Source organism: Oncorhynchus clarkii, chromosome 26, assembly GCF_045791955.1.
Source record: "Oncorhynchus clarkii lewisi isolate Uvic-CL-2024 chromosome 26, UVic_Ocla_1.0, whole genome shotgun sequence".
Lineage (NCBI taxonomy): Eukaryota > Metazoa > Chordata > Actinopteri > Salmoniformes > Salmonidae > Oncorhynchus > Oncorhynchus clarkii.
In genome coordinates this window covers 42,598,817-42,625,156 of record NC_092172.1, presented here as the reverse complement: position 1 = coordinate 42,625,156, position 26,340 = coordinate 42,598,817, and the positions used below count along the sequence as shown (strand labels likewise).

The 26,340-nt window shown below is 46.7% G+C and overlaps 1 protein-coding gene across 1 annotated transcript; it reads right to left on the bottom strand.

The window, feature by feature from the left end:
• Positions 1-15,199: 15,199 nt before the first annotated feature.
• Positions 15,200-25,635, bottom strand: LOC139385161 (gamma-secretase subunit Aph-1b). Its single transcript, XM_071130246.1, has 6 exons — positions 25,328-25,635; positions 24,491-24,661; positions 18,315-18,388; positions 17,830-17,952; positions 16,500-16,627; positions 15,200-15,902 (listed from the first exon to the last, which is right to left on the bottom strand). The coding sequence occupies exons 1-6, from the start codon at positions 25,438-25,440 to the stop codon at positions 15,735-15,737; spliced, it is 777 nt and encodes a 258-aa protein (XP_070986347.1). The 5' UTR covers positions 25,441-25,635; the 3' UTR covers positions 15,200-15,734.
• Positions 25,636-26,340: the final 705 nt, after the last annotated feature.

Sequence of the window (26,340 nt, the reverse complement as noted above, 5' to 3'; positions counted from 1 at the left end):
CACCTTCTACAACACATATATATATCAATGAATTGGCGCGGGCACTAGAACAGTCTGCAGCACCCGGCCTCACCCTACTAGAATCTGAAGTTAAATGTCTACTGTTTGCTGATGACCTGGTGCTTCTGTCACCAACCAAGGAGGGCCTAGATCTTCTGCACAGATTCTGTTAGACCTGGGCCCTGACAGTAAATCTCAGTAAGACCAAAATAATTGTGTTCCAAAAAAGGTCCAGTCGCCAGGACCGCAAATACAAATTCCATCTAGACACTGTTGCCCTAGAGCCCACAAAAAACTATACATACAGTGCCTTGCGAAAGTATTCGGCCCCCTTGAACTTTGCGACCTTTTGCCACATTTCAGGCTTCAAACATAAAGATATAAAACTGTATTTTTTTGTGAAGAATCAACAACAAGTGGGACACAATCATGAAGTGGAACGACATTTATTGGATATTTCAAACTTTTTTAACAAATCAAAAACTGAAAAATTGGGTGTGCAAAATTATTCAGCCCCTTTACTTTCAGTGCAGCAAACTCTCTCCAGAAGTTCAGTGAGGATCTCTGAATGATCCAATGTTGACCTAAATGACTAATGATGATAAATACAATCCACCTGTGTGTAATCAAGTCTCCGTATAAATGCACCTGCACTGTGATAGTCTCAGGGGTCCGTTAAAAGCGCAGAGAGCATCATGAAGAACAAGGAACACACCAGGCAGGTCCGAGATACTGTTGTGAAGAAGTTTAAAGCCGGATTTGGATACAAAAAGATTTCCCAAGCTTTAAACATCCCAAGGAGCACTGTGCAAGCGATAATATTGAAATGGAAGGAGTATCAGACCACTGCAAATCTACCAAGACCTGGCCGTCCCTCTAAACTTTCAGCTCATACAAGGAGAAGACTGATCAGAGATGCAGCCAAGAGGCCCATGATTACTCTGGATGAACTGCAGAGATCTACTGCTGAGGTGGGAGACTCTGTCCATAGGACAACAATCATTCGTATATTGCACAAATCTGGCCTTTATGGAAGAGTGGCAAGAAGAAAGCCATTTCTTAAAGATATCCATAAAAAGTGTTGGTAAAAGTTTGCCACAAGCCACCTGGGAGACACACCAAACATGTGGAAGAAGGTGCTCTGGTCAGATGAAACCAAAATGGAACTTTTTGGCAACAATGCAAAACGTTATGTTTGGCGTAAAAGCGACACACCATCCCCACTGTCTAACATGGTGGATGGCAGCATCATGGTTTGGGCCTTCTTTTCTTCAGCAGGGACAGGGAAGATGGTTAAAATTGATGGGAAGATGGATGGAGCCAAATACAGGACCATTCTGGAAGAAAACCTGATGGAGTCTGCAAAAGACCTGAGACTGGGACGGAGATTTGTCTTCCAACAAGACAATGATCCAAAACATAAAGCAAAATCTACAATGGAATGGTTCAAAAATAAACATATCCAGGTGTTAGAATGGCCAAGTCAAAGTCCAGACCTGAATCCAATCGAGAATCTGTGGAAAGAACTGAAAACTGCTGTTCACAAATGCTCTCCATCCAACCTCACTGAGCTCGAGCTGTTTTGCAAGGAGAAATGGGAAAAAATGTCAGTCTCTCGATGTGCAAAACTGAGAGACATACCCCAAGCGACTTACAGCTGTAATCGCAGCAAAAGGTGGCGCTACAAAGTATTAACTTAAGGGGGCTGAATAATTTTGCACGCCCAATTTTTCAGTTTTTGATTTGTTAAAAAAGTTTGAAATATCCAATAAATGTCGTTCCACTTCATGATTGTGTCCCACTTGTTGTTGATTCTTCACAAAAAAATACAGTTTTATATCTTTATGTTTGAAGCCTGAAATGTGGTAAAAGGTCGCAAAGTTCAAGGGGGCCGAATACTTTCGCAAGGCACTGTATCTCGGCCTAAACATCAGCGCCACAGGTAACTTCCACAAAGCTGTGAACGATCTGAGAGACAAGGCAAGAAGAGCCTTCTATGCCATCAAAAGGAACATAAAATTCAACATACCAATTAGGATCTGGCTAAAAATACTTGAATCAGTTATAGAACCCATTGCCCTTTATGGTTGTGAGGTCTGGGGTCCGCTCACCAACCAAGAATTCACAAAATGGGACAAACACCAAATTGAGACTCTGCATGCAGGATTCTGCAAAAACATCCTCAGTGTACAACATAAAACATCAAATAATGCATGCAGAGCAGAATTAGGCCGATACCCACTAATTATCAAAATCCAGAAAAGAGCCGTTAAATTCTACAACCACCTAAAAGGAAGCGATTCCCAAACCTTCCATAATAAAGCCATCACCTACAGAGAGATGAACCTGGAGAAGAGTCCCCTAAGCAAGCTGGTCCTGGGGCTCTGTTCACAAACACAAACACACCCTACAGAGCCCCAGGACAACAACACAATTAGACCCAACCAAATCATGAGAAAACAAAAAGATAATTACTTGACACATTGGAAATAATTAACAAAAAAACAGAGCAAACTAGAATGCTATATGGCCCTAAACAGAGAGTACACAGCGGCAGAATACCTGACCACTGTGACTGACCCCAAACTTAAGGAAAGCTTTGACTATGTACAGACTTAGTGAGCATAGCCTTGCTATTGAGAAAGGCCACCGTAGGCAGACATGGCTCTCAAGAGAAGACAGGCTATGTGCTCACTGCCCACAAAATGAGGTGGAAACTGAGCTGCACTTCCTAACCTCCTGCCCAATGTATGACCATATTAGAGAGACATATTTCCCTCATATTACACAGACCCACAAAGAATTCAAAAACAAATCCAATTTTGATAAACTCCCATATCTACTGGGTGAAATACCACAGTGTGCCATCACAGCAGCAAGATGTGTGACCTGTTGCCACAAGAAAAGGGAAACCAGTGAAGAACAAACACCATTGTAAATACAACTCATATTCATCTGTTTATTTATTTTCCCTTTTGTACTTTAACCATTTGTACATCATTACAACACTCTATATTTCCATAATATGACATTTGTAATATCTTTATTAGTTTGGAACTTCTGTGAATGTGATGTTTACCGTTCATTATTATTGTTTATTTCACTTTTGTATGTTATCTACCTCACTTGCTTTGGCAATGTTAACACGTGACCCATGACAATAAACCCCCTTGAATTCAATTGAATTGAGAGAGAGTTAGAGAGAGAGAAAGAGAGAGAGAGAGAGAGAGAGAGAGAGAGAGAGAGAGAGAGAGAGAGAGAGAGAGAGGGGAGGGGAGATAGATGGGGGGTAGAGGGAGAAAAGAGACAGAGGAGGGGAGAGAGGTAGAGAGGGGGGAGAAAAATTGAATTGTATATTGCAAAACAAATTTCCTTCAATCAGATTTCTTCTGAACATTCTTCTTTGCAAAGCTTTAGCAAAACATGGACCTGACCACCCTAAAGAGCCAGCCTCAACATGGACCTGACCACCCTAAAGAACCAGCCTCAACATGGACCTGACCACCCTAAAGAGCCAGCCTCAACATGGACCTGACCACCCTAAAGAGCCAGCCTCAACATGGACCTGACCACCCTAATGAGCCAGCCTCAACATGGACCTGACCACCCTAAAGAGCCAGCCTCAACATGGACCTGACCACCCTAAAGAGCCAGCCTCAACATGGACCTGACCACCCTAAAGAGCCAGCCTCAACATGGACCTGACCACCCTAATGAGCCAGCCTCAACATGGACCTGACCACCCTAAAGAGCCAGCCTCAACATGGACCTGACCACCCTAAAGAACCAGCCTCAACATGGACCTGACCACCCTAAAGAGCCAGCCTCAACATGGACCTGAACACTCTAATGAGACAGCCTCAACATGGACCTGACCACCCTAAAGAGCCAGCCTCAACATGGACCTGACCACCCTAAAGAGCCAGCCTCAACATGGACCTGAACACTCTAATGAGCCAGCCTCAACATGGACCTGACCACCCTAAAGAGCCAGCCTCAACATGGACCTGACCACCCTAAAGAACCAGACCACCCTAAAGACCAGCCTCAACATGGACCTGACCACCCTAAAGAGCCAGCCTCAACATGGACCTGAACACCTAAAGAACCAGCCTCAACATGGACCTGACCACCCTAAAGAGCCAGCCTCAACATGGACCTGACCACCCTAAAGAACCAGCCTCAACATGGACCTGACCACCCTAAAGAGCCAGCCTCAACATGGACCTGACCACCCTAAAGAACCAGCCTCAACATGGACCTGACCACCCTAAAGAACCAGCCTCAACATGGACCTGACCACACTAAAGAGCCAGCCTCAACATGGACCTGACCACCCTAAAGAGCCAGCCTCAACATGGACCTGACCACCCTAAAGAACCAGCCTCAACATGGACCTGACCACCCTAAAGAGCCAGCCTCAACATGGACCTGACCACCCTAAAGAACCAGCCTCAACATGGACCTGACCACCCTAAAGAACCAGCCTCAACATGGACCTGAACACTCTAATGAGCCAGCCTCAACATGGACCTGAACACTCTAATGAGCCAGCCTCAACATGGACCTGACCACCCTAAAGAGCCAGCCTCAACATGGACCTGACCACCCTAAAGAGCCAGCCTCAACATGGACCTGAACACTCTAATGAGCCAGCCTCAACATGGACCTGACCACCCTAAAGAGCCAGCCTCAACATGGACCTGAACACTCTAATGAGCCAGCCTCAACATGGACCTGACCACCCTAAAGAGCCAGTCTCAACATGGACCTGACCACCCTAAAGAGCCAGCCTCAACATGGACCTGAACACTCTAATGAGCCAGCCTCAACATGGACCTGACCACCCTAAAGAGCCAGCCTCAACATGGACCTGAACACTCTAATGAGCCAGCCTCAACATGGACCTGACCACCCTAAAGAGCCAGCCTCAACATGGACCTGAACACTCTAATGAGCCAGCCTCAACATGGACCTGACCACCCTAAAGAACCAGCCTCAACATGGACCTGACCACCCTAAAGAACCAGCCTCAAAATGGACCTGACCACCCTAAAGAACCAGCCTCAACATGGACCTGACCACCCTAAAGAGCCAGTCTCAACATGGACCTGACCACCCTAAAGAACCAGCCTCAACATGGACCTGACCACCCTAAAGAGCCAGTCAAGGGTAACAGTCTAGGGTAACAGTCTAGGGTAAAAGTCTAGGGTAACAGTCTAGGGTAACAATCTAGGTTAACAGTGGAGGAAAAAACCTATAGGAAGAAAGAAACCTTGAGAGGAACTAGACCCTAAGGAAGGAACCAATCCTCTTCTCTCTCTGGCTAGCCAGGCATGTTCAGAGGTAGTAAGCCCGCCAAGGTCGGGCAATTGTTCAAATGAAACTCAATACTCAACGAGTAAAACTTTTAAAAATGTGGAGTAATGGTGGTCTGGTGGTCATGATCTCAAGTGTGGGATTTGAATGTGAATCGGATGCTTCTCACACAGAGGGCTCTGGTTACAGAGAGAGGAAGTGGGCCTGTGTGTGACTGACTCTCACAGAGAGAAGAGGGCTTTGACCAAATCCCCTTTAGAGAGTTCCTGGGGGCGCTCCCATGTCCCACGGCCGCTTTGTGCCCCTCCACCATTGTGTGTCTAGTTTCATCAGTTGTAAGGAGACGTGAGCATAAGGGGGACATGGCGGGAGGAGACTGTGGACAGGGGGACAGACAGGCAGAGGGGACAGACATGCGGAGGGGACAGACAGGCGAAGGGGAGAGACAGGCAGAGGGGACAGACAGGCGGAGGGGACAGACAGGCGAAGGGGAGAGACAGGCGGAGGGGACAGACAGGCGGAGGGGACAGACAGGCAGAGGGGACAGACAGGCGAAGGGGAGAGACAGGCGGAGGGGACAGACAGGCGGAGGGGACAGACAGGCGAAGGGGAGAGACAGGCGGAGGGGACAGACAGGCGGAGGGGACAGACAGGCAGAGGGGACAGACAGGCAGAGGGGACAGACAGGCGGAGGGGACAGACAGGCAGAGGGGACAGACAGGCAGAGGGGACAGACAGGCGGAGGGGACAGACAGGCGAAGGGGAGAGACAGGCAGAGGGGACAGACAGGCAGAGGGGACAGACAGGCAGAGGGGACAGACAGGCAGAGGGGACAGACAGGCAGAGGGGACAGACAGGCGAAGGGGAGAGACAGGCAGAGGGGACAGACAGGCAGAGGGGACAGACAGGCAGAGGGGACAGACAGGCAGAGGGGACAGACAGGCGGAGGGGACAGACAGGCAGAGGGGACAGACAGGCAGAGGGGACAGACAGGCAGAGGGGACAGACAGGCAGAGGGGACAGACAGGCAGAGGGGACAGACAGGCGGAGGGGACAGACAGGCAGAGGGGACAGACAGGCAGAGGGGACAGACAGGCGAAGGGGACAGACAGGCGAAGGGGAGAGACAGGCAGAGGGGACAGACAGGCAGAGGGGACAGACAGGCAGAGGGGACAGACAGGCAGAGGGGACAGACAGGCAGAGGGGACAGACAGGCGGAGGGGACAGACAGGCAGAGGGGACAGACAGGCAGAGGGGACAGACAGGCAGAGGGGACAGACAGGCAGAGGGGACAGACAGGCAGAGGGGAGAGACAGGCAGAGGGGACAGACAGGCAGAGGGGACAGACAGGCGGAGGGGACAGACAGGCAGAGGGGACAGACAGGCAGAGGGGACAGACAGGCAGAGGGGACAGACAGGCAGAGGGGACAGACAGGCGAAGGGGAGAGACAGGCAGAGGGGACAGACAGGCAGAGGGGACAGACAGGCAGAGGGGACAGACAGGCAGAGGGGACAGACAGGCAGAGGGGACAGACAGGCGGAGGGGACAGACAGGCAGAGGGGACAGACAGGCAGAGGGGACAGACAGGCAGAGGGGACAGACAGGCAGAGGGGACAGACAGGCAGAGGGGACAGACAGGCGGAGGGGACAGACAGGCAGAGGGGACAGACAGGCAGAGGGGACAGACAGGCGAAGGGGACAGACAGGCGAAGGGGAGAGACAGGCAGAGGGGACAGACAGGCAGAGGGGACAGACAGGCAGAGGGGACAGACAGGCAGAGGGGACAGACAGGCAGAGGGGACAGACAGGCGGAGGGGACAGACAGGCAGAGGGGACAGACAGGCAGAGGGGACAGACAGGCAGAGGGGACAGACAGGCAGAGGGGACAGACAGGCAGAGGGGAGAGACAGGCAGAGGGGACAGACAGGCAGAGGGGACAGACAGGCGGAGGGGACAGACAGGCAGAGGGGACAGACAGGCAGAGGGGACAGACAGGCAGAGGGGACAGACAGGCAGAGGGGACAGACAGGCGAAGGGGAGAGACAGGCAGAGGGGACAGACAGGCAGAGGGGACAGACAGGCAGAGGGGACAGACAGGCGGAGGGGACAGACAGGGGGAGGGGACAGACAGGCAGAGGGGACAGACAGGCAGAGGGGACAGACAGGCAGAGGGGACAGACAGGCAGAGGGGACAGACAGGCAGAGGGGACAGACAGGCAGAGGGGACAGACAGGCAGAGGGGACAGACAGGCGGAGGGGACAGACAGGCGGAGGGGACAGACAGGCGGAGGTGACAGACAGGCGGAGGGGACAGACAGGCAGAGGGGACAGACAGGCAGAGGGGACAGACAGGCAGAGGGGACAGACAGGCAGAGGGGACAGACAGGCAGAGGGGACAGACAGGCAGAGGGGAGAGACAGGCAGAGGGGACAGACAGGCAGAGGGGACAGACAGGCAGAGGGGACAGACAGGCAGAGGGGACAGACAGGCAGAGGGGACAGACAGTTAGAGGGGACAGACAGGCGAAGGGGAGAGACAGGCAGAGGGGACAGACAGGCAGAGGGGACAGACAGGCAGAGGGGACAGACAGGCAGAGGGGACAGACAGGCAGAGGGGACAGACAGGCGAAGGGGAGAGACAGGCAGAGGGGACAGACAGGCAGAGGGGACAGACAGGCAGAGGGGACAGACAGGCAGAGGGGACAGACAGGCAGAGGGGACAGACAGGCAGAGGGGACAGACAGGCAGAGGGGACAGACAGGCAGAGGGGACAGACAGGCAGAGGGGACAGACAGGCAGAGGGGACAGACAGGCAGAGGGGACAGACAGGCAGAGGGGACAGACAGGCGTAGGGGAGAGACAGGCAGAGGGGACAGACAGGCAGAGGGGACAGACAGGCAGAGGGGACAGACAGGCAGAGGGGACAGACAGGCAGAGGGGACAGACAGGCGAAGGGGAGAGACAGGCAGAGGGGACAGGCAGGCAGAGGGGACAGACAGGCAGAGGGGACAGACAGGCAGAGGGGACAGACAGGCGGAGGGGACAGACAGGCGGAGGGGAGAGACAGGCAGAGGGGACAGACAGGCAGAGGGGACAGACAGGCAGAGGGGACAGACAGGCAGAGGGGACAGACAGGCAGAGGGGACAGACAGGCAGAGGGGACAGACAGGCAGAGGGGACAGACAGGCGAAGGGGAGAGACAGGCAGAGGGGACAGACAGGCAGAGGGGACAGACAGGCAGAGGGGACAGACAGGCAGAGGGGACAGACAGGCAGAGGGGACAGACAGGCAGAGGGGACAGACAGGCGAAGGTGACAGACAGGCAGAGGGGACAGACAGGCGAAGGGGAGAGACAGGCAGAGGGGACAGACAGGCAGAGGGGACAGACAGGCAGAGGGGACAGACAGGCAGAGGGGACAGACAGGCAGAGGGGACAGACAGGCGAAGGGGAGAGACAGGCAGAGGGGACAGACAGGCAGAGGGGACAGACAGGCAGAGGGGACAGACAGGCAGAGGGGACAGACAGGCAGAGGGGACAGACAGGCAGAGGGGACAGACAGGCGAAGGGGAGAGACAGGCAGAGGGGACAGACAGGCAGAGGGGACAGACAGGCAGAGGGGACAGACAGGCAGAGGGGACAGACAGGAGGAGGGGACAGACAGGCAGAGGGGACAGACAGGAAGAGGGGACAGACAGGCAGAGGGGACAGACAGGCAGAGGGGACAGACAGGCAGAGGGGACAGACAGGCGAAGGGGACAGACAGGCAGAGGGGACAGACAGGCGAAGGGGACAGACAGGCAGAGGGGACAGACAGGCGAAGGGGAGAGACAGGCAGAGGGGACAGACAGGCAGAGGGGACAGACAGGCAGAGGGGACAGACAGGCAGAGGGGACAGACAGGCAAAGGGGAGAGACAGGCAGAGGGGACAGACAGGCAGAGGGGACAGACAGGCAGAGGGGACAGACAGGCAGAGGGGACAGACAGGCAGAGGGGACAGACAGGCAGAGGGGACAGGCAGGCAGAGGGGACAGACAGGCAGAGGGGACAGACAGGCAGAGGGGACAGACAGGCAGAGGGGACAGACAGGCAGAGGGGACAGACAGGCAGAGGGGACAGACAGGCGAAGGGGACAGACAGGCAGAGGGGACAGACAGGCAGAGGGGACAGACAGGCAGAGGGGACAGACAGGCAGAGGGGACAGACAGGCAGAGGGGACAGACAGACAGGAAGATGAGAAACTATATGGTGGAGATGAACACAAACCAGATGCCCTCCCTCCCTCCCTCCCTCCCTCGATCTCTCTCTCTCCCTCTTTCTAGCCCTCTCAACATAAACACACACAAACCAGATGCCCTTCCCTCCCTCCCTCCCTCCCTCCCTCACTCCCTCGATCTCTCTCCCTCTCTCTAGCCCTCTCAACATAAACACACACAAACCAGATGCCCTTCCCTCCCTCCCTCGATCTCTCTCTCTCTCTCCCTCTCTCTAGCCCTCTCAACATAAACACACACAAACCAGATGCCCTTCCCTCCCTCCCTCGATCTCTCTCTCTCTCTCCCTCTCTCTAGCCCTCTCAACATAAACACACACAAACCAGATGCCCCTCCCTCCCTCCCTCGATCTCTCTCTCTCTCCCTCTCTCTAGCCCTCTCAACATAAACACAAACCAGATGCCCTTCCCTCCCTCCCTCCCTCGATCTCTCTCCCTCTCTCTAGCCCTCTCAACATAAACACAAACCAGATGCCCCTCCCTCCCTCCCTCCCTCCCTCCCTCCCTCCTTCCCTCCCTCCCTCGATCTCTCTCTCTCCCTCTCTCTAGCCCTCTCAACATAAACACACACAAACCAGATGCCCTTCCCTCCCTCCCTCCCTCCCTCCCTCCCTCGATCTCTCTCTCTCCCTCTCTCTAGCCCTCTCAACATAAACACAAACCAGATGCCCTTCCCTCCCTCCCTCCCTCGATCTCTCTCCCTCTCTCTAGCCCTCTCAACATAAACACACACAAACCAGATGCCCTTCCCTCCCTCCCTCCCTCCCTCCCTCGATCTCTCTCTCTCCCTCTCTCTAGCCCTCTCAACATAAACACAAACCAGATGCCCTTCCCTCCCTCCCTCGATCTCTCTCTCTCTCTAGCCCTCTCAACATAAACACACACAAACCAGATGCCCTTCCCTCCCTCCCTCGATCTCTCCCTCCCTCCCTCGATCTCTCTCTCTCTCCCTCTCTCTAGCCCTCTCTCTCGCTCTAGCCCTCTCAATCTCTCTAGCCCTCTCTCTCTATCACTCCCTTCCCTCTCTACCCTCTCTCTCTCTATCACTCCCTTCCCTCTCTAGCCCTCTCTCTCTCTATCACTCCCTTCCCTCTCTAGCCCTCTCTCTCTATCACTCCCTACCCTCTCTAGCCCTCTCTCTCTCTCTCTATCACTCCCTTCCCTCTCTAGCCCTCTCTCTCTATCACTCCCTTCCCTCTCTACCCTCTCTCTCTATCACTCCCTTCCCTCTCTAGCCCTCTCTCTCTCTCTCTATCACTCCCTTCCCTCTCTAGCCCTCTCTCTCTATCACTCCCTTCCCTCTCTAGCCCTCTCTCTCTCTCTCTATCACTCCCTTCCCTCTCTAGCCCTCTCTCTCTATCACTCCCTTCCCTCTCTACCCTCTCTCTCTATCACTCCCTTCCCTCTCTAGCCCTCTCTCTCTATCACTCCCTTCCCTCTCTAGCCCTCTCTCTCTCTCTCTATCACTCCCTTCCCTCTCTAGCCCTCTCTCTCTATCACTCCCTTCCCTCTCTAGCCCTCTCTCTCTCTATCACTCCCTTCCCTCTCTAGCCCTCTCCCTCTCACTCCCTTCCCTCTCTAGACCACTCTCTCTCTCTCACTCTCTTTCCCCCTGACTCTTTCTCATATAAGGGGGCTGAAGGCATCCCCCTGTAGTGGGTGTGGTTTCTTCCCTCCCTGTGTGCTACAGGCTTTTGTTATCTCCCCTGGCCCTGCTGAAAGTACCCGCGATGGGCAGAATAGTTCACTCAGGATGGTTATGATGAACCTGACTCTACAGTGATGAAAGTAGAGAGAGTTCACTCAGGTTGGTTATGATGAACCTGACTCTACAGTTGTGAGAGTAGAGAGTTCACTCAGGTTGGTTATGATGAACCTGACTCTACAGTGGTGAGAGTAGAGAGTTCACTCAGGTTGGTTATGATGAACCTGACTCTACAGTGGTGAGAGTAGAGAGTTCACTCAGGATGGTTATGATGAACCTGACTCTACAGTGGTGAGAGTAGAGAGTTCACTCAGGATGGTTATGATGAACCTGACTCTACAGTGGTGAGAGTAGAGTTCACTCAGGTTGGTTAAAGGACCTCGGCCCAACACAAGACCCAACTCCATCAGCCCAACACAAGACCCAACTCCATCAGCCCAACACAAGACCCAACTCCATCAGCCCAACACAAGACCCAACTCCATCAACCCAACACAAGACCCAACTCCATCAGCCCAACACAAGACCCAACTCCATCAGCCCAACACAAGACCCAACTCCATCAGCCCAACACAAGACATAACTCCATCAGCCCAACACAAGACATAACTCCATCAGCCCAACACAAGACCCAACTCCATCAGCCCAACACAAGACCCAACTCCATCAGCCCAACACAAGACCCAACTCCATCAGCCCAACACAAGACCCAACTCCATCAGCCCAACACAAGACCCAACTCCATCAGATGTTAAAGGACCTCAAACTTTTCTTTAACAGTTTTATTTTCCTATGTACAATGGAAACTAGGAGATGTAAGATCACAGAGGGTTAAACAGTCATTTAGAAACAATATTATATACACATTTTAAAAACAAAATCAGAGGGAACAGTTTTGTCATCACCTATGTACATACAGGTTGTTGTGCTCTTGATGGCACGGTAGAATTAACTTGAGAACAATGGAGAACGACGTGCTACTACTTTTACATGTATATCAATACAGAAGCATGGTGAAACAACAGGGTGCACGCAGGCACAAGTCAAAACAGGAACATACAGCTCATTTGCATATCCGTGACCTTCAACCCTGAGAGGCTGATACTATTGGCTGGGAGTTCTCCACTATTATGTTTAAAGCTGTACAGCTCCATATATATGACCCAGGTCACAGGGAAAAACATTTTAAAAACCACGACAAGTGAGGTGACTCGTTTCATTTTGTCACTCAATTATTGCAGCCTAGTTTAAACTAACTTCCGTTGAGATCTCTAAACGATTTTTTGTTCCCCCACAGGTCTTCCTCACTGCCTAGAAGAATCAGCTAATTCATCAACAACAACGTGGTACATGTACATATTCAATCATTTGTTCCTCAAGGGCATGTCTTCTTTGAAAAGGGAGGATCGTCATCAGTTTGCATTGATTTCAATGGGAATATTTGAAAGGGAGGATCGTCATCAGTTTGCATTGATGTCAATGGGAATATTTGAAAGGGAGGATCGTCATCAGTTTGCATTGATTTCAATGGGAATATTTGAAAAGGGAGGATCGTCATCAGTTTGCATTGATGTCAATGGGAATATTTGAAAGGGAGGATGCGCATTTTCAAATGTTCACTTAGTCATCAGTTTGCATTGATTTCAATGGGAATATTTGACTAAAATAGAAGTCAGGACTGAACAGGGTGCTACAGTTTGGGTCTGTTTACTCAGACAAAAAGTTAAGCCACTTCTAAAAATAAAATAAAACATTCTCAGTTGAGATTTTTTTTTTTTAAGTTAAAAGTGCTTTTCAGTCCAGGAATAAGCTTACCCTGGGTCTGGGGAAACTGGCCCCCTGTATGTCCAACCCATAAACACCCGTCCTAAAGCCAACTAGATCAGACCAACCCTTGAGGTCAGTGTGATGAATACAAATAAAATAAACATTTAGCTTAGCAGCACTAAATCAGTATGTAAAGCACATCATTCATATAAAAACACTCATCATCATCATCATCATCATCATCAGGTCAATATTTATATTTGTGTAGGTTTTAGGCCGAATATATTCATCTGGACTATCGAACAACAAACACACCACATCTGACATATTTTCAGTTTCAATCAGAACTTCATTTTTGAAACAGCTCATAACTTAATGTTTACAACAAACAAACAAAAAATCCTAACTCAGTGTCATCCTAATATGCTGCTTTCGTTCTCGGGAGGAATTTGCTTTTGTTTGGGGGGAGTTTACGAAAAGTAAGTTGTTGATATGCAAAACACTGTTGTATTGTATCGTACTACCGACTCATCTAAAACAGGAGAACGACACGGCTGCCCTGCCAGACTGCCCTGCCAGACTGACGACTAACACAGCAGGAGACAGAAACACGAACTGGATACAAAACATCACAGGTCTGATATCGATGAAACACTTAAAGACAATCTAGGGCCGTCTATTTATAAAGCATCTCATAGTCGACCTGCTGATCTGCTGTAGGATCAGTTTAGACCTGCTGTAGGATCAGTTTAGACCTGCTGTAGGATCAGTTTAGACCTGCTGTAGGATCAGTTTAGACCTGCCGTAGGATCAGTTTAGACCTGCCGTAGGATCAGTTTAGACCTGCCGATCTACTGTACGATCAGTTTAGACCTGCTGATCTACTGTGGGATCAGTTTAGACCTACTGATCTACTGTACGATCAGTTTAGACCTGCTGTAGGATCAGTTTAGACCTGCTGTAGGATCAGTTCAGACCTGCTGATCTGCTGTAGGATCAGTTTAGACCTGCTGTAGGATCAGTTTAGACCTGCTGATCTGCTGTAGGATCAGTTTAGACCTGCTGTAGGATCAGTTTAAACCTGCTGATCTGCTGTAGGATCAGTTTAGACCTGCTGAAGGATCAGTTTAGACCTGCTGATCTGCTGTAGGATCAGTTTCGACCTGCCGATCTACTGTAGGATCAGTTTCGACCTGCCGATCTACTGTAGGATCAGTTTCAACCTGCTGATCTGCTGTAGGATCAGTTTAGACCTGCTGATCTGCTGTAGGATCAGTTTAGACCTGCTGTAGGATCAGTTTAGACCTGCTGATCTGCTGTAGGATCAGTTTAGACCTGCTGATCTGCTGTAGGATCAGTTCAGACCTGCCGATCTACTGTAGGATCAGTTAAGACCTGCCGATCGACTGTAGGATCAGTTTAGACCTGCCGATCGACTGTAGGATCAGTTTAGACCTGCCGATCGACTGTAGGATCAGTTTAGACCTGCCGATCGGCTGTAGGATCAGTTTAAACCTGCCGATCTACTGTGGGATCAGTTTAGACCTGCCGATCGGCTGTAGGATCATTTTAGACCTGCCGATCTACTGTAGGATCAGTTTAGACCTGCCGATCTACTGTAGGATCAGTTTAGACCTGCTGATCTACTGTAGGATCAGTTTAGCCTTTCAGATCAGAACCAATAAGATCACATGGGGGAGGGGGGGGGATTTGATCCTAGATTATAATGAATAAAATTACATGGGGGAGGGGGGTCTGATCCTAGATTATAATGAATAAGATTAGATGGGGGAGGGGGGTCTGATCCTAGATTATAATGAATAAGATTACATGGGGGAGGGGGGTCTGATCCTAGATTATAATGAATAAGATTACATGGGGGAGGGGGGTCTGATCCTAGATTATAATGAATAAGATTACATGGGGGAGGGGGGTCTGATCCTAGATTATAATGAATAAGATTACATGGGGTCGGAGGGGGGTCTGATCCTAGATTATAATGAGTAAGATTACATGGACATGGGGAGGAGGGGGGGGTCTGATCCTAGATTATAATGAATAAGATTACATGGACATGGGGGGGGGGGGGGGGGTCTGATCCTAGATTATAATGAATAAGATTACATGGGGGGGGGGGGTCTGATCCTAGATCAGCGCTTCTACTCGGATGCTTTATGAATACAGGGCCAAAACACTAAGCTGCCTCATCATTACTGTAGAAGGCACAGATCCAGAGACCCGTCTGGTGTCAAATAGGTACCGTCTCGTTAAGGAACTACATACCCTACATTTTAAAACTACACACAGATCAAATGTGTTTGTCACCATCTCCCCCCCACCTGTAAAAAGTTAATCAACCATTCTGAGCAGTGTCTGCCAAGGATGTAGTGGTAACAAAAGTAGGATCCTCTAGATTATTCTATTACTAATGCAGTGTAATACATCTGCCCTTCACTAAATAAAAAAAGGTGTTTAAACAATATTTACTCTAAACTACAACCCTGGAGCCTATTTCCAGTCCCCAGCACCACAAACACAGAACACATGGTGGGGAAGGGGAGAGACATATCATTGACCCAGTTTGTCTTTAACTTATTTATTTGTTTGTGTCCTGTTGGATAGTGTCCCCATACAGTGTGTGTGTGTGTGTGTGTGTCTTTAGTGGTGTTCTGTTATCTGGGCCGGTGGTTGGCCAACAGGAAGTCCTTGTCTTTGCAGGTAAGGCAGAGTTTAAGGTTCCGGAGAGATCCCCCGGAGCAGAAGAACGCCCAGAGACCCACGAGGAACACGATGATGTAGGTGGGAACCAGGCTGCCCACGTACTGAGGGTTCTGGAATGTCTAGGAGATAAATAACAAATACTGATGAGTTACGGATCTCTGGGGAAATACTGAGGGTTCTAGAACGTCTAGGAGAGAAATAACAAAGACTGATGAGTTTTGGATCTCTGGGGAAATTCCTACAGAAGGTTCTGGTTCAGGAACCTCTGGGAGAAAAAAATACTGAGGGTTCTAGAACGTCTGGGGAGAGAAATAACAAAGACTGATGAGTTTTGGATCTCTGGGGAAATTCCTACATATGGTTCTGGTTCAGGAATCTCTGGGAGAAAAAAATACTGAGGGTTCTAGAACGTCTGGGGAGAGACATGACAACAACGGCTGAGTTACTATGGGGACATGTTTTGTCCCATTTGAAGTGCTGTGGTGAAGGACAGGAATCAGTGGAGGAGCCTTTGTGACATTATGTCCCAACGGGGATGAAGATGTTACTAAGTAAGAAAAAGTACTAGGATGTAAGACTACTGTCAACACACATTTACTTCTGAGTATTTATTCATCAACCCATCAGTCAAGTCCACCTACAGCATGAACACAATGATCTACTGTATCGGTCTATCCATCCATCCAGCCATCCTTTCTGTCTCTTTTCTGACTTACCAGACAGGACACGAGGAGGTGGCTGATGACGACCACAGCCAGAGACCACCAGTGTTGTTTCTCACAGGAATCAAAGAACACCACACCCCAGAACATGTGGAGCAGGATGATGGCCATGGTCATGAAGGCTGTAGGGGAGACAGAGAGAGAGTTAGCCTCAGGATGATGGCCATGGTCATGAAGGCTATAGGGGAGACAGAGAGAGAGTTAGCCTCAGGATGATGGCCATGGTCATGAAGGCTATAGGGAGACAGAGTTAGCCTCAGGATGATGGCCATGAAGGCTGTAGGGGAGACAGAGTTAGCCTCAGGATGATGGCCATGAAGGCTGTAGGGAGACAGAGTTCGCCTCAGGATGATGGCCATGGTTATGAAGGCTATAGGGAGACAGAGAGAGAGTTCGCCTCAGGATGATGGCCATGGTCATGAAGGCTGTAGGGAGACAGAGCTAGCCTCAGGTCAATCAGAAAAATGACTACTAGGCCTCCGTAGTGGTGCAGCCGTCTAACACGGAACCCAAACCGGCTGTACGCGTGCGCCATCGTGCATAACTGTATTTTGTCCCTCCACACCAAACACGATCACGACACGCATGTTAAAATATCAAAACAAACTCTGAACTAATTACATTAATTTGGGGACAGGTCGAGAAGCATTAAACATTTATGGCAATTTAGCTAGCTGGCTTGCACTTGCTAGCTAAATTTGTCCTATTTAGCTAGCTTGCTAATTTGTTCTATTTAGCTAGCTTGCTAATTTGTCCTATTTAGCTAGCTTGCTAATTTGTCCTATTTAGCTAGCTTGCTAATTTGTCCTATTTAGCTAGCTTCTATAAACCAATGAGGAGATGAGAGAGGCAGGACTTGCAGCGCGATCTGCTTCACAAATAGAAAGGACTTCTCGTTGGGGTGCGCGAGCAGTGTGGCCGGTGGGGCTTTACTTGGATCATCACGATCTAGCGACACCTTGTGGCGGGCCGGGCACCTGCAGGCTGACTTCGGTCGTCAGTAGAACTCCGTTTCCTCTGACACATTGGTGCGGCTGGCTTCCGGGTTAAGTGGGCGTGTATTAAGAAGCACGGTTTGGTGGGTCATGTTTCGGAGGACACGTGACTCGACCTTCGCCTCTCCCGAGCCCGTTGGGGAGTTGCAGCGATGAGACAAGATGAAAATTGGATCTCATGAAATTGGGGAGAAAAGGAGGGTAAAATATAAAAATTAAATTAAAATAAAAAAGACTACCGTCAGAAAAGTTAGTGGAATAAAACATGTCTTCTTGTGTGGTTTCAGGCTATTAAGTACATTTTAAAACATGGCAGACTCATACAGTACCTGAGGACAGGAAGTAGTGTTGGGAGTCTCCATGGATACCAATGGTGCCGGGGCCAACAGAATCGGCCAGGATATTGACCATTGAGAACGCTCCACTCATGAAGCCGAACCCCAGCCCAGACACTGGGGAAAACAGACAACAGAGACACTATCAGACACTGGGGAGACGGACAACAACAGGGAAAGATGTAATGGCACTCTACGGTCTAAAATAACAGCTATGAGGGTTTTAATGTAATATGAACCATGATAACTGCTACCACAGAGGAAAAGGGGCTACAAAACTCTGCCTCAAAGCTAATATCTTCCATCTGCTTCTATTCATAATCTCTAATATCTTCCATCTGCTTCTACTCATAAATCGCTAATATCTGCTTCTATTCATAATCTCTAATATCTCCTTCTATTCATAATCTAATATCTTCCATCTGCTTCTATTCATAATGTTATGCACATGAGTTAATTTTTGGTCTTCTTCCACATACCATAGGCTAGTTGCCGTATGGAGATCGGCATCGTTTCCTCTGCACTCAACATGAGCAAGCCTTCGTTTGCCTTCCTGTAAAACAAAGAAATAGCACAACAATCAAACTACAGTATCATCAAATATAGTAGCACCCAAACCCAACCCTTCATTATACTACAGTTTCCATGTTTCTCCAACACTAAAAACTAAGTCAAACTATCGTTGAATCACTGAGTGTCCATCCGCTATCATTAAGTGTCCATCCGCTATCATTAAGCGTCCATCCGCTATCATTAAGCGTCCATCCGCTATCATTAAGCGTCCATCCGCTATCATTAAGCGTCCATCCGCTATCATTAAGCGTCCATCCGCTATCATTAAGCGTCCATCCGCTATCATTAAGCGTCCATCCGCTATCATTAAGCGTCCATCCGCTATCATTAAGCGTCCATCCGCTATCATTAAGCGTCCATCCGCTATCATTAAGCGTCCATCCGCTATCATTAAGCGTCCATCCGCTATCATTAAGCGTCCATCCGCTATCATTAAGCGTCCAAGTTTCTCTTACAACAAAAGCTATGAAAACAGGCAGAATCTGTCAGCTACTGGAAGTGCCTTCAGAAAGTATTCATACCCCTTGACTTATTCCACATTTGGTTGTGTTAGAGCCTGAATTCAAAATGGATTAAATAGATTCTCACACATTATACCCCAAAACGACAAAGTGAAAAAAAGATGTTTCTAGAAATATTTGCAAATGTATAGAAAATTAAAATACAGAAATATTTCATTTACATAAGTATTTACATCCCTGAGTCAATACTTTGTAGAATCACCTTTGGTAGCGATTTACAGCTGTGAGTCTTTCTGGATGAGTCTCTTCGAGCTTTCCACACCTGTGCAACATTTTCCCATTATTATTTTCAAAATTCTTCAAGCTCTGTCAAATTGGTTGTTGATCATTGCTAGATAAAGCAATCATTTTCAGGTCTTTTAAAAGGTCATAGATTTTCAAAGTAGATTTAAGTCAAAACTGTAACTCGGCCATTCAAGTCTTCTTGGTAAGCAACTCCAGTGTAGATTTGGCATTGTGTTTTAGGTTATTGTCCTGCTGAAAGGTGAATTCATCTCCCAGTGTCTGGTGGAAAAACAGACTGAACCAGGTTTTCCTCTATGATTTTGCCTGTGCTTAGCGCCATTCCATTTATTTTTTTATCCTGAAAAACTTGTCCTTAACAATTACAAGCCATACCCATAACATGACGCAGCCACCACTATGCTTGAAAACATGGAGAGTGGTACTCAGTAATCTGTTGTTTTTGCCCCAAACATAACACTTTGTTTTCAGGAGAAAAAGTTGAGCGTTTTGCCACATTCTTTTCAGTATTACTTGCCTTGTTGGATGCATGTTTTGGAATATTCTGTACAGACTTCCTTCTTTTCACTCTGTCATTTAGGTTAGTATTGTGGAGTAACTACAATGATGTTGATCCCATCCTCAGGTTTCTCCTTTTACAGCCATTAAACTCTGTAACTGTTTTAAAGTCACCATTGGCCTCATGGTGAAATCCCTGAGTGGTTTCTTTCCTCTCTGGCAACTGCGTTAGGAAGGACGCCTGTATCTTTGTAGTGAATGGGGTGTATTGATACACCATCCAAAGTGTAATTAATAACTTCACCATGCTCAAAGGGATATTCAACGTCTGCTTTTTTTATTTCATCTACCAATAGGTGCCCTTCTTTGTGAGGCGTTGGAAAATCTCCCTGGTCTGTGTGGTTGAATCGGTGTTTGAAATTCACTGCTCGACTGAGGGACCTTACAGATAATTGTATGTGTGGGGTACAAAGATGAGGTATTCATTCAAAAATCTTCTTAAACACTATTTATAGCACACAGAGTGAGTCCATGCAACTTATTTAAACCCATTTTTACTCCCGAACCTAATTTAGGTTTGCCATAACAAACAGGGTTGAATACTTACCGACTCAAGACATTTAAGCTTTTCGTTTTTAATTTGTAAAAAAAAATTGAAAATCATAATTCCATTTTGAAATTAGGTATTGTGTGTAACCATGGGTAACGTAGAGATGCGGTCTTAAGGGCAAATATTCAGAAGGATGCAGAAGATCCTGGTGCAAAGGTGTGATAGCCAGCATTTCCTATTGACAACACAAAACAGGTAGACAATAGACTTCTCAAACTAAATAAACTGGCTTATCCTGTAGCTTCCATAGCTCTTATAGGTAGAGGGTGGATCTGGCTCAAGCAGCCTCCCCAATCTACCCAGAAATCCCAAAACTGGCGCTTATATCCTCTAGCCCCTCCCTGGGCCATACCCATGTCCAATGACGAGTAAGCAGATAACTGGTAAACAAAATTCAACTGTCGTCCTCATTAATTACCCCATTACTACATCCTGTCTAAAACAGACGGAACCACTTCCACGTACCCTTTAAAAAGTTGGGCACACGTTAAACATCGGCAACCCAGTAACATATAGTGGTGAGCAACGGAGAGCGCGCTCCTGCCGCACAAATAAACGACACAGACAAGACACACGGAGCTCTGACCCAATGTGGGAAGTCTGTTTCATACTGTTAATGCTTGCCTTTATTCAGAGTCTCTAACTCGTGAGTGTTACTATGATTCTGTGCACCGAAACTAGAGGCAGGAAAATAACCGCCTTTACGTGTGGAAACGATTTTCCTAAAATACCTTTCAAACCTTTTCCTACCGAACTGGGCATGATGGATAAACAGCAGCTTACTGCTAACACAGGAGCTATAGAATAATATAGCCGTGCAGTATAATGCTAACTGCTAACACAGGAGCTATAGAATAATATAGCCGTGCAGTATAATGCTAATTGCTAACACAGGAGTTATAGAATAATATAGCCGTGCAGTATAATGCTAACTGCTAACACAGGAGTTATAGAATAATATAGCCGTGCAGTATAATGCTAACTGCTAACACAGGAGTTATAGAATAATATAGCCGTGCAGTATAATGCTAACTGCTAACACAGGAGTTATAGAATAATATAGCCGTGCAGTATAATGCTAACTGCTAAAACAGGAGCTATAGAATAATATAGCCGTGCAGTATAATGCTAACTGCTAACACAGGAGCTATAGAATAATATAGCCGCGCAGTATAATGCTAACTGCTAACACAGGAGTTATAGAATAATATAGCCGTGCAGTATAATGCTAACTGCTAAAACAGGAGCTATAGAATAATATAGCCGTGCAGTATAATGCTAACTGCTAACACATGAGCTATAGAACAATATAGCCGTGCAGTATAATGCTAACTGCTAACACAGGAGCTATAGAATAATATAGCCGCGCAGTATAATGCTAACTGCTAACACAGGAGTTATAGAATAATATAGCCGTGCAGTATAATGCTAACTGCTAAAACAGGAGCTATAGAATAATATAGCCGTGCAGTATAATGCTAACTGCTAACACAGGAGCTATAGAATAATATAGCCGTGCAGTATAATGCTAACTGCTAACACAGGAGCTATAGAATAATATAGTGCTGCAGTATAATGCTAATTGCTAACACAGGAGCTATAGAATAATATAGTGCTGCAGTATAATGCTAACTGCTAACACAGGAGCTATAGAATAATATAGCCGTGCAGTATAATGCTAACTGCTAAAACAGGAGCTATAGAATAATATAGCCGTGCAGTATAATGCTAACTGCTAACACAGGAGCTATAGAATAATATAGCCGTGCAGTATAATGCTAACTGCTAACACAGGAGCAATATAGAATAATATAGCCGTGCAGTATAATGCTAACTGCTAACACAGGAGCTATAGAATAATATAGCCGTGCAGTATAATGCTAACTGCTAACACAGGAGCTATAGAATAATATAGTGCTGCAGTATAATGCTAATTGCTAACACAGGAGCTATAGAATAATATAGTGCTGCAGTATAATGCTAACTGCTAACACAGGAGCTATAGAATAATATAGCCGTGCAGTATAATGCTAACTGCTAAAACAGGAGCTATAGAATAATATAGCCGTGCAGTATAATGCTAACTGCTAACACAGGAGCTATAGAATAATATAGCCGTGCAGTATAATGCTAACTGCTAACACAGGAGCAATATAGAATAATATAGCCGTGCAGTATAATGCTAACTGCTAACACAGGAGCTATAGAATAATATAGTGCTGCAGTATAATGCTAACTGCTAACACAGGAGCTATAGAATAATATAGTGCTGCAGTATAATGCTAACTGCTAACACAGGAGCTATAGAATAATATAGCCGTGCAGTATAATGCTAATTGCTAACACAGGAGCTATAGAATAATATAGTGCTGCAGTATAATGCTAATTGTTAACACAGGAGCTATAGAATAATATAGTGCTGCAGTATAATGCTAACTGCTAACACAGGAGCTATAGAATAATATAGTGCTGCAGTATAATGCTAATTGCTAACACAGGAGCTATAGAATAATATAGCCGTGCAGTATAATGCTAACTGCTAACACAGGAGCTATAGAATAATATAGCCGTGCAGTATAATGCTAACTGCTAACACAGGAGCTATAGAATAATATAGCCGTGCAGTATAATGCTATCTGCTAACACAGGAGCTATAGAATAATATAGTGCTGCAGTATAATGCTAATTGCTAAAACAGGAGCTATAGAATAATATAGTGCTGCAGTATAATGCTAACTGCTAAAACAGGAGCTATAGAATAATATAGTGCTGCAGTATAATGCTAACTGCTAACACAGGAGCTATAGAATAATATAGCCGTGCAGTATAATGCTAACTGCTAAAACAGGAGCTATAGAATAATATAGCCGTGCAGTATAATGCTAACTGCTAAAACAGGAGCTATATAATAATATAGCCGTGCAGTATAATGCTAACTGCTAAAACAGGAGCTACATAATAATATAGCCGCGCAGTATAATGCTAACTGCTAACACAGGAGTTATAGAATAATATAGCCGTGCAGTATAATGCTAACTGCTAAAACAGGAGCTATATAATAATATAGCCGTGCAGTATAATGCTAACTGCTAACACAGGAGCTATATAATAATATAGCCGTGCAGTATAATGCTAACTGCTAACACAGGAGCTATATAATAATATAGCCGTGCAGTATAATGCTAACTGCTAACACAGGAGCTATATAATAATATAGCCGTGCAGTATAATGCTAACTGCTAACACAGGAGCTATAGAATAATATAGTGCTGCAGTATAATATAGTGCTGCAGTATAATGCTAACTGCTAACACAGGAGCTATAGAATAATATAGCCGTGCAGTATAATGCTAACTGCTAACACAGGAGCTATATAATAATATAGCCGTGCAGTATAATGCTAACTGCTAACACAGGAGCTATAGAATAATATAGTGCTGCAGTATAATGCTAACTGCTAACACAGGAGCTATAGAATAATATAGCCGTGCAGTATAATGCTTCTTTTTTTATTTAACCTTTATTTAACTAGGCAAGTCAGTTAAGAACAAATTCTTATTTTCTATGACGGCCTAGGAACAGTGGGTTAACTGCCTGTTCAGGGGCAGAATGACAGATTTGTACCTTGTCAGCTCGAGGGTTTGAACTTGCAACCTTCCGGTTACTAGTCCAACGCTCCACTAGGCTACCCTGCCGCCCCTTCTAGGAAGAAATGGCAGAATGCATAAGGGAAATAGGCCCTATATTAAAATAGAGCGTTCTAACAGAAGTTTAGTGTGCATTCGTGATGAGTTGGGCATAAATCCACATCTCCACAAGGCCAGAGACCAATAATATAAAATGTTATCCATTTTAAAACAAAAGGTGGAATAACTCAAAAAGGGTGTGGATACTTTCTGAAAACACTGATATTCCTCTCAACAATGGACTTCTTCTCTGTTACAGTCTGGAAAAACCCCCTGAGGGATATAAGACCAGAATGTAGAGCAGCAGCATCGCTGAGCAGGTCATGGGATAGGCTTATTACACCTGGGTTCAAATACTATTTGAAATCATTTCAAATACTTTATCTGGGTTTGATTTGAGCTTGTCGGGCTTAAATTGACCCATAGGTGACGTTAAAAAACGGCCATCACTGACTATGTAGCACTCCACACAGGCTAAAGCAAATGAACCCAGGTCTGTTTTTGAGCCCAGGTCTGCGACTTACTTTAGCAGCTTGTAGTAGCCAAAGCGGAAAGTCTCCTGCAGCAGCACGGAGAGCACCACCCCGAATATGAGCAGTCCTTTCTGCTGGGAGGAACTCTCTTTGTTGCTGATCTGAACGGTGATGAACCACACTAGTGAAGACAGCAGCAGAGAACACAACCAGAAGAACGCCCTGGGAGAGAGAGAAGAAGAAAAAAGAACACGAGTTTAACACTAGGTATAGAAACACTCATAAAATAAAGGTTCATCACACACACTGAAATGGACAGAGTTTAGGATTGGATGAACTTGTCTCCCAATAGGATTTTTATTAGACACATAGTACTGCTGTATACAAAAGAGACACTGGTCAATACACACTCAACATAATACATACATAGCAAGGTACCCCTGTCATACACATTGTACACTTCTCATATAGCCACATACATAATATTTCGCTAACTAGTACATACATGAATGACTGTATTGTGTAACAAAACATTCTACGGGTGCTCCACAAAATGTAAAAGACTACCTGTAGTCGCGCATGTGCGACTATTTAGGTTTAGTGCTGGGCTGGAACAAAACATTGCGCGACCAGTAGCTCTCCAACTAACAGTGGTTTGTGTTTAATATTTTCAGAAACTTAACAGTCAATAATTATAATACAGCAAAAGCACATGTCCGGAAATGTGTGACCAAAAAGAAGAGGTTTTGTTTGTGATTTAGCATTAGCCTTTGGGCTACCTAGTTCTAATAAACAGCTAACTGCTGTTGGCTAGAAGGCTACACTATCCAAATCTAGATGGTTTGCTTGCTATCTATTTATTTAGTTAACGTTACACTAGCTACTTACCCGGCGATAAGAAATATCACTCGGAGTGGGTCCCTGGCAATAGTAAACAAGAACAGTGCAATGGCAGGGCCGAAAGCGATGAATGTACACCCGAAAAACACAGATGCAGTCATTTTGGGGCTTGGTCCGACTTCGACTCAAGTTAGCCTGTTAACAAAACCTCCACCGCAGGGCCCTTCTTCTCTTCAATGGCTGAAAGAGTGTATCTTTCCGAGAGCTTGGATGCTTCTTTACAACTGAAGTAAACCTGAAGCTATCTAAATAATCTCATTGTTGTGTATTTTATTGTGGGTTCCTTGATGCTACAGTATCACTTCCTGTTCTAAATGTTTGCAGGCACGTGACCGCAGGAGCAAAGATATTCGACGACAAAAGTTCCCGCATAGCCAATATTCAGCAATTGTTTTCAGACAATGATAAATTATTTCAGACAAGACGATGCACCTATTCAAAATATAGCTATTCATACGTTATTTGTATACGTGTGATTTATGAAAATAGCATTATTTATGTATGTGCCACTAACGAATTTTGAGAAATAAATATGTCGGCTTTCTCGTTTCCTCACTATCTTTGACTCAAAACTCAATCTCTCCAACAGCGACATCTACAGTCTTTATACGGCATTACTTTCTGAGATAGTATTAACCAACGTTATCAATCCACTCTCAAATCAAAATTCAAATAAAAATTGCATTTTGTCACATGCGCCGAATACAACAGGTAGACCTTACCGTGAAATGCTTACATACAAGCCCTTAACCAACAATGCAGTTTTATCAAATTGGGTGGATTTCTTTGTCAAATTGTAGGCTTATCGTGTGTATTTAAATACAAATATATGTTTTTTTTTTTTGGGGAACAGCTGTTTGACCAACATTTAACAGCAGAGGTCACTATTTGTTCTCTACCAGATAAAGACTGAAGCAACCAACTACTGTATCTGTAAATATTCTGTTCATTAAACCCAAGATGATGTGTCATGGTGCATCTGTCACAGCCACCTCTGAGTA